Source organism: Egretta garzetta, unplaced genomic scaffold, assembly GCF_000687185.1.
Source record: "Egretta garzetta isolate BGI_Z169 unplaced genomic scaffold, ASM68718v1 scaffold136, whole genome shotgun sequence".
NCBI lineage: Eukaryota > Metazoa > Chordata > Aves > Pelecaniformes > Ardeidae > Egretta > Egretta garzetta.
Genome location: NW_009260066.1, coordinates 1,648,457 through 1,655,811, shown reverse-complemented (window position 1 = coordinate 1,655,811; position 7,355 = coordinate 1,648,457). Strand labels below are relative to the sequence as shown.

At 42.4% G+C, this 7,355-nt stretch overlaps 1 protein-coding gene across 1 annotated transcript in view; it reads right to left on the bottom strand.

The window, feature by feature from the left end:
• Positions 1-7,126, bottom strand: part of RASGRF2 (Ras protein specific guanine nucleotide releasing factor 2) — a 95,152-nt gene extending 88,026 nt beyond the window's left edge. The window contains exons 1-2 of the mRNA XM_035896613.1: positions 6,971-7,126; positions 5,800-5,906 (exon numbers count right to left, since the gene is read on the bottom strand). Coding sequence (XP_035752506.1) covers positions 5,800-5,906; positions 6,971-7,126 — 263 coding nt within the window. The remainder of the gene's footprint in view (positions 1-5,799; positions 5,907-6,970) is intronic.
• Positions 7,127-7,355: the final 229 nt, after the last annotated feature.

The window sequence follows — 7,355 nt, the reverse complement described above, 5'->3', positions numbered from 1 at the left end:
AAGAAGGCTTGAGGAGGAGCAAGCCTGGGAAAACACAGAGTTAAGGGATAAAGGGGATAAACGGTTACAGGTAACTGGGTTGATAAGCACACTTGTCTGGCTGTGCTCTGCACCTGATCAGCACAGCCCATCCTGTCTTCTCATTAAACTCCATTTCTAACTCCTTTCCTGGGTGTAGGGACTCCATAGATGCATCCGTGGGGCTCCAAGCGCCACCTACTGTAGTTGGGCCACAGGTCCCTGAGTGTCTGTAGTGCCAGCAACTCACTGGAGAGGTGGAAGCGTGCACATATGGTCTGGGTGTGTATGTCAGACTGTGACCATCAGCCACTGTCAAGCCTGAATAGCCGGTGAGTAGGACGAATCGCTGGGAAGCCAGGTGCTGAAGATGCAGTAAGCCTAGGTTTAAAAGGAGGCTGAGGGGAGACCTTATTGCCCTCTACAGCTACCTGACAGGAGGGTGTACTGAGGTGGCTGTTGGTCTCTGCTCCCAGGTAATGAGCGACAGGATGAGAGGAAATGGCCTCAAGTTGCACCAGGGCAGGTTTAGGTTGGATGTAAGGAAAAATTTTTTCACCAAAAGGGTTGTTAAGCATTGGAACGGGCTGCCCAGGGATGTGGTAGAGTCCCTACCCCTGGAGGTATTTAGAAGATGGGTAGATGAGGTTCTTGGGGACCTGGTTTAGTGGTGGAATGGCAGTCTTGGGTTAACAGTTGGACTTGATGATCCTAAGGGTCTTTTACAACCTAAACCTAAATTCTGTGATTCTAGGTTGGATCATCACTCTGTGATTTGGCTACTGGAGGGCACAGGAGATCCAACACAGCTACCTGGGAGAACGTGAGGTTGGGTGGTTGACCGAGAAACTCATTTGCACACATGTGTGTGTGACTGTGACAGCCAGAGACAAGAAGATCCAAGGGCTGGTTACCAGCAGGACTGAGTGTGCAAGGCAGTTATGGGAGACATCCACCGTGTCTGGGTCTACACATGCATTCGTATGTGCAGGGCTGGGGGGACCTGTGCGCCAATTAATGGGGGATCCACAGTGCAAATGTGGGTGTGTGATGTACCTGGCAGCCCATGGGGTCCAGGGCCAGTTACTGGGGTAGGTTCAGTGTCTCAGAGCAGTTACTGGGGGATCCACAGTGTGCTGGGATGGGGGATACAAGATTATCTGTGAGTGAGGGGGGCTGAGTACCAGCAATTGGAGAGGGTCTGCAAGCACTGGGGGCTTATACTTCCAGGTGCCAGTAACTGGGGAGACAAAGGATCCACGGCCAGCTCCTGGACAGACTGCATGGCTAGGCTATTTATTGGAGGGACCCATACTGCATGTATGGGATGTACTTTTCCACTAACATACCTTCACCCTGATCAGTCAGAGAGGGGAACGGGATGAGGTTGCTGGGATTGTCTGTGCCCGCGGGAGGGCTGAATGTTTCCGTCTGTGCTGATCTGTGCAGCCAGCTGTGTTTGTATGTACACATGTGTTCATCTGAGTTGGAAATACATGCCCAGGCTCACCTCCGGTTCAACCTGGGTATAGGGAGCAGCGGCAACCTCACCTCTATCAAGCTACCAACTCCAGCAACCCTACCATCTGTCCTGTGGTTCTAGCTAGACATTATTTGGAAAGGCAGATATGAGGCTGCTTTGCCCATGTTTTTAACATTACTCAAAATTCTCTCTCTGCCTCATTCTCAGCCAACCGGAAACTACAAAATTGTGATTATTATAGCACCAAGCCTCTGCTAATGCATTTTCTCCAACAGCAAGGCATTAGCAGCAAGGCATTTGCTCTGAGCTTCCAGGCAGCTCTGAGCTACCATACTGAGCTTACAACTGCCTCCAAAATACTATGTGAACTACACCCGGCATTAGCAAGTGAAGTGTGCCAACAAACCTGAGAGCAAGCTCCCTTTTTTTTTTTTTAAACTGTCGTTTGGAGGGCAGTAGTTCCTCACACACTTTACTTAGCTGAAAGAAGCACTCCCACTGTCCCCTCCACATAGCACTCATGCTCTCCCACGTCCCACCCATGTGCTTCCCCCTCCCCGGTACAGTGAACGCAGGTGTGTCCTGTGGACGTGCAGTGAATGGAGCTGGAGGAAAGAGAAGGATTAAAACTAAGCTGGCAAAAAATAAACATCATTCCCTCTATTGCAGATCAGTTTCCCAATTAAGTTCACACTTGCACCTCTGTGAGAGAAGGGTTGGTAAAGGTGTGGGAATGGATGGCTGACTTATGAAAATGACAGCTGCTTCCTTCAGCAGCAATGTGGGCTTATGCAGGACTAAAGCATGCATGAAACTACAGCCTGAAGCACTTAATTTAAGCCTTTCCAATCAGCTAAAGTAGAAAAGGCTGAGAAATTTGACAAGTACTGCATCTATATAAAAAAAAAGAAGCATCAAAGTTTTTGAGTTAAATGCAAAAAAAAGTTAAAACCATGGAAGAATTTGTAAGAGACGGTGGAAAGTCCTCCTCAGTGTATTGAAGGTGAAACAGATTTTTTTGTAAGAGACCAAGTTCTGGAGCAAAGCCCAAAACAGGACTTCCACATGCAGTCACTGTTGGAGGAATTAGGATTTGCCAAGAATAAATCCTCCAGCCCAGAAATGTAACTCAGAAGAAGTAAACCCTACTCTACCATCCTGGATATTACTGAGAACTCAAAACACTGAGAATTCAAATAAAATGGAAAGAGATGAAAAGTAGGCATGCATGTGGAGCTCATAATGGAGACCCATTAAAATATACTGAAATGCACCTCCCATTGCAAGCTCACAAGCCAAACAATCTCTCCCAGATGAGGAGAGGGCACTACGGACAGGAACATAAGCAATGCAGCACCTAGCTGCAGCATGCAAGAGCCTGCCAGCTCTCAAAGAGTGGGCACGGTACCCCCCAAATGATAAGCAGTAGCATCCCACTAACAGTGAAATCTTCTAAGAAACAATGGACAATGCCACAGCAGAAAATCCTTTAACTATGAATTTGCACCCAAATAAAATGCCTGTTTATCCAGAGGAGGACATGGGGTGCAGTGAGATCATAAGTGTTATTTTTTCAACAGTCTAACTTGCACAACAAATAAAACGTGGAAGATTAAGACATTTTGATGGCTGAAAACATGTATTTGGCAAAAAGTCATGAAAAGCAATCCAAAATTAGATTTCATATATGTCAATCTAAGAAAAGAAAAAAAAAAAAAAAGGAAAAAAGAAAAAATGCTCAACTACTTGTCTCAGCCAAAACATGGATTACCATAGCTACTCATGAGGATGAGACCCTCCAGAAAGCAATTAAATATTTCCATTTCACAGATGCCAACATATTCCCACAGAACAGGATGTTTCCAGGCCTGTTTTCTATTTAAGGGTACCTCCTAGAATTTTTACCTAAGACACCTGTGATACTACAAAAAAGTATCTTCAAAGTGCTACACAAAATGTCATTTAGCAATTCAAAACAAAAATGTGAAAGAAAGGTCACAAATGTCTTAGGCTAGCTTCAAGTGAACAGTGACACTGAAGAAATTGCCAAAGATTGTCCCATTTGTCAAAAATAGAGAACTCAAGGAAAAAGGTCTAAATGATGATGCAGACAAAATTTTATCCCTGAAGAAACTCTGTTCTATTTTGTTTAATTAAGTTGGCAAGAAAAATCTTACACAATAGTTCAAAACTATTATTTTCACTTCTGAGCTACCATACTGAGCTTACAACTGCCTCCAAAATACTATGTGAACTACACCCGGCATTAGCAAGTGAAGTGTGCCAACAAACCTGAGAGCAAGCTCCCTTTTTTTTTTCTTTTTTTTTTTAAACTGTCGTTTGGAGGGCAGTAGTTCTTTGGTAAAAGACCAATGGTTAAGCAACTAATTATGCAACTCCAAGTTGTTTTGCCATACACAATGTAAAGCAAATAAAAGCAGCTTCCAGTGAAGTAGAAAAGCATCAGCACAATGAGGTAACCACAGCAGTGTACAACATTCTATGTTTAGCAACTAAATTTCAGATTTTTTTATGTCTCTTGTTGATATTTTGTTCAAGAACAGAATACTGGAACAAGAAAAGCCATGTCCAAGTCCCTGGAAAATTTCCCCAAGAAATTTAGAGACCTATGCAGAAAAGCAGATTAAGAAAATCGCCCAAATGACATGGGGCCCTGAGAATATGCCTCGCAGTGGTGTCCATAGTTTGATATTATTAGGACTGTCATTTCAGATAGGCACAAATAAAGCAGGAAAAGTCAAATAACAAAAGGGATGGAGATAAAAAGGCTGATCTGGTTTACAATGGAGAACCAGTTGTCCTCTGAAGGTAACTTTCTGGTGGAGTCAAAATTCAACCACCCTGACCTTGAACTTCACAACTACTTCTTAGCAAGTTTAAGTTCTTAATATTTTCAACCATGCGTAGTTTAATATTGGCTTAATTTTCTATTAAGTTTGGCCTTGAAAATTTGTGTGTGATACATTTATGGACTGAACTACCCAGAGAGAAACTTTTAAGTGTTACGAAGCTCTTCTTGCTTAGGTGCCTTTTACACCAGGCAATGGACAAGAAGAAAATTATCCTGAGAACAGGGAACTGGAGGATCCTGCATTGCCTGAATACCCTTACCACAAGGCAAAAAGTCATGTTGCTTTATTCACTTGCTTTCAGTCATACTCCACAAAAGAAATTGACCCAGATTCAGAAAGAAGGTGAAGATCTCCCCCCTCTCTTCCTCCTCAGTGGTACAGAACTGCCTGCTGGTGGACATCCTGGGATGGGCTGAGAGTTCAAAGCCTCACAGCTTCTCAAGAATTGAAATAATGTGTTGACCCAGGGAGCTGCCACACAAAATGTGGTTCACCTAATACCATAACCCAGCAGGTGCTTTCCAAGAAAGGATGAGACTGTTCAGTCAGGTACCAACGCTAAGAAGAGGATGCAGATCCAAAGACTGGATGCCCAGGTGACACAAGACCTGCATCTTCAGGGCCTCATTTCACAAATTCTAAATTAAAAACTACTAGCTGGTGGTGTTCATTTTTAGTTATAAAGCAAAATCACTTCTGTTTACATGGCTCATATCCTAAGCAACTCAGAAACTGCCTGGCTCCTTGTGCGTTACCATGGCACTGTAGATTAGCTGAGGTGACTGTCTATGAGAGGAGGCTGGAGAAAGTGCATTTCAGCGAAGACATTTGCCTCTGCAAACCATTTCACAAACCTTCAGTTAGATGATTTTCATTTAGATTATACTGTAAACCTTGCCCATTCACCATGCAGACCTTTTCTCAGGGAAAGATTACGGCACCGCTGGAAGACCTACCACGTCCCTTTTCACAAGACTGATCATTTTTCTGGACTTCGGTTTTGAAGTCAAAATTTTGTTTATTGCACTTTACCAGCATAAAGAGGTTTGACCTCCTCTTCTTACTTTTATTTCTATATAAAAGCTTTTTAAGAAACACTCATTTATTCCTTTGCCATATCACTTATTTCTTCATTCACATAACACACTTTGCCTCTAAATCCTAGGGATCATTTCCAATATTAAGAATATTCTTCTTGAACTAATTGCCACTGGAACACAGTCACTTGTGAATGATAGAACACAGTGATATAAGAATGAATGATAAAGGCATTTTTTTCCTGTAACATACCCATGAATTGCAAGCAATACACATCTAATGCCCTGTAACATTTATTTCTGTTTAGAGAGTGAATTCAGATTTTCCAGTCATTATGAATTTATTTGCAATAAAATGAAGCTGAGGATTAAAAATCAGGTTTCATACCTGGCTTGGTGAATAGCTTCTACCCATTCATCTCCATCAACTTCATCCTCGCAACGGAGCTCCAGTGGTTTCTGCCCTTCATGGCCAAAAAGAACAGTAAAGTAATGCTGCAAATTAGAACAAGAAAAAAAAGTGTTCAGAAACACTTTTAAATAAAGTAGATATATAAATTTAAAAAAAAAAAAAATCTGACTTTTTAAACACAGACTAAAGCATTGCCAGCCCAGGAAGATGTGTTTTAAGCTATTAGTCATGAAACATGGCTTGAAGTTAAAACTATCCTTAACACATTCCCCTGTGTATCATGGTAATAGCTTTCATGATACTTATCCTAAGTTATTGTTCTTAAGCTCCCACATACAAGACAACAAAATATAATTCCCTAAGCAGCTTCTACAGTCAAATACAATAGTGTGACTGTAGCAGGGTGTCTGTAGTTCTTTTTCCCTTGCATTTCTTCACCTAAAATTTTTCTTAGATGCCAGCAGGTGATACCAAATCTGGAACTGCCACCACTTCCTCACAAGAATGCGGATTGCGGATTGGCTCTAGCTTATTTCTTCGCCTTTCCAAAGAACAAGTAAAGTGTCCCTTCTCATTCATCACACTCCCAAAACATTTTTGCCCTTCTTTCAAGAAGCCTCACCCATGACTGTCACTGCAACAACTTCTTGTTTTCACCAGAAAATGCTATTCACACAAGAAGTGTCTTATTCTTCAGTGGCACTTCTTACATGAAGGATGTTGCCCATGGTATGTTTCATAGAACACAGAATTTCAGGGATGTTTTTGGACTTTCAGAATGTGGCAATAATAGTAATATCTAGTGGGGAGGGACAATGCCCAATCATCTACCTTAAAACCCATTTCACAAGGTTGGTAATTTACAACCTTATTTTGCATAGCTTGCATACTAACTGACAGCTACGTAGTGAACGGAATTCTTCCTACTTAGCTGAAAACAGGTGAGAAAATATTCTAACTAAATGCACACTTGTAATTTCCATAAGTGCCTTAAATGCACCAATTAGTAAGCCTACTGTTTCACAGGCAGAGGGACCAGTGAGGGACCTGCCCATACATAAAACCATTTGGTTATGAGGTCCAATGTGATTCAGGCACTCCTATAGCTGAACAACTCTGCACCAGATCACTCAGTTCTCTTCATTACCTGGAACTTCTCAACCCCTCTTCCCCCTTCATCCCAGTCAACAGGGAACCGAGTATAACCACATGTGGCAGCAATTACGTTCTGGGGTCTAACAGCAAACTCCAAACTCGCTCCAGCCAGCAAGCAAGGTATATAATTTGTGTTCTCCCACACCATTGTTTACAACAGTAAGAAACCTGAAGTGATGTCAACAAACATTCTGCTTTCCTTGTCAAACCCACAGCTCAGCTGAAAACGCCTCTCTGAGCCAAACACCATGCTGGAGACCAAGCAAATATAAAACACCTCAGAATTAAATGCCACTTCCAAGGCAGGCGGAACATGAGCATAAACAGAAACAGAAGGGATGAAATTTTACCTACGGAGAACTGGCTGCAGATATTGT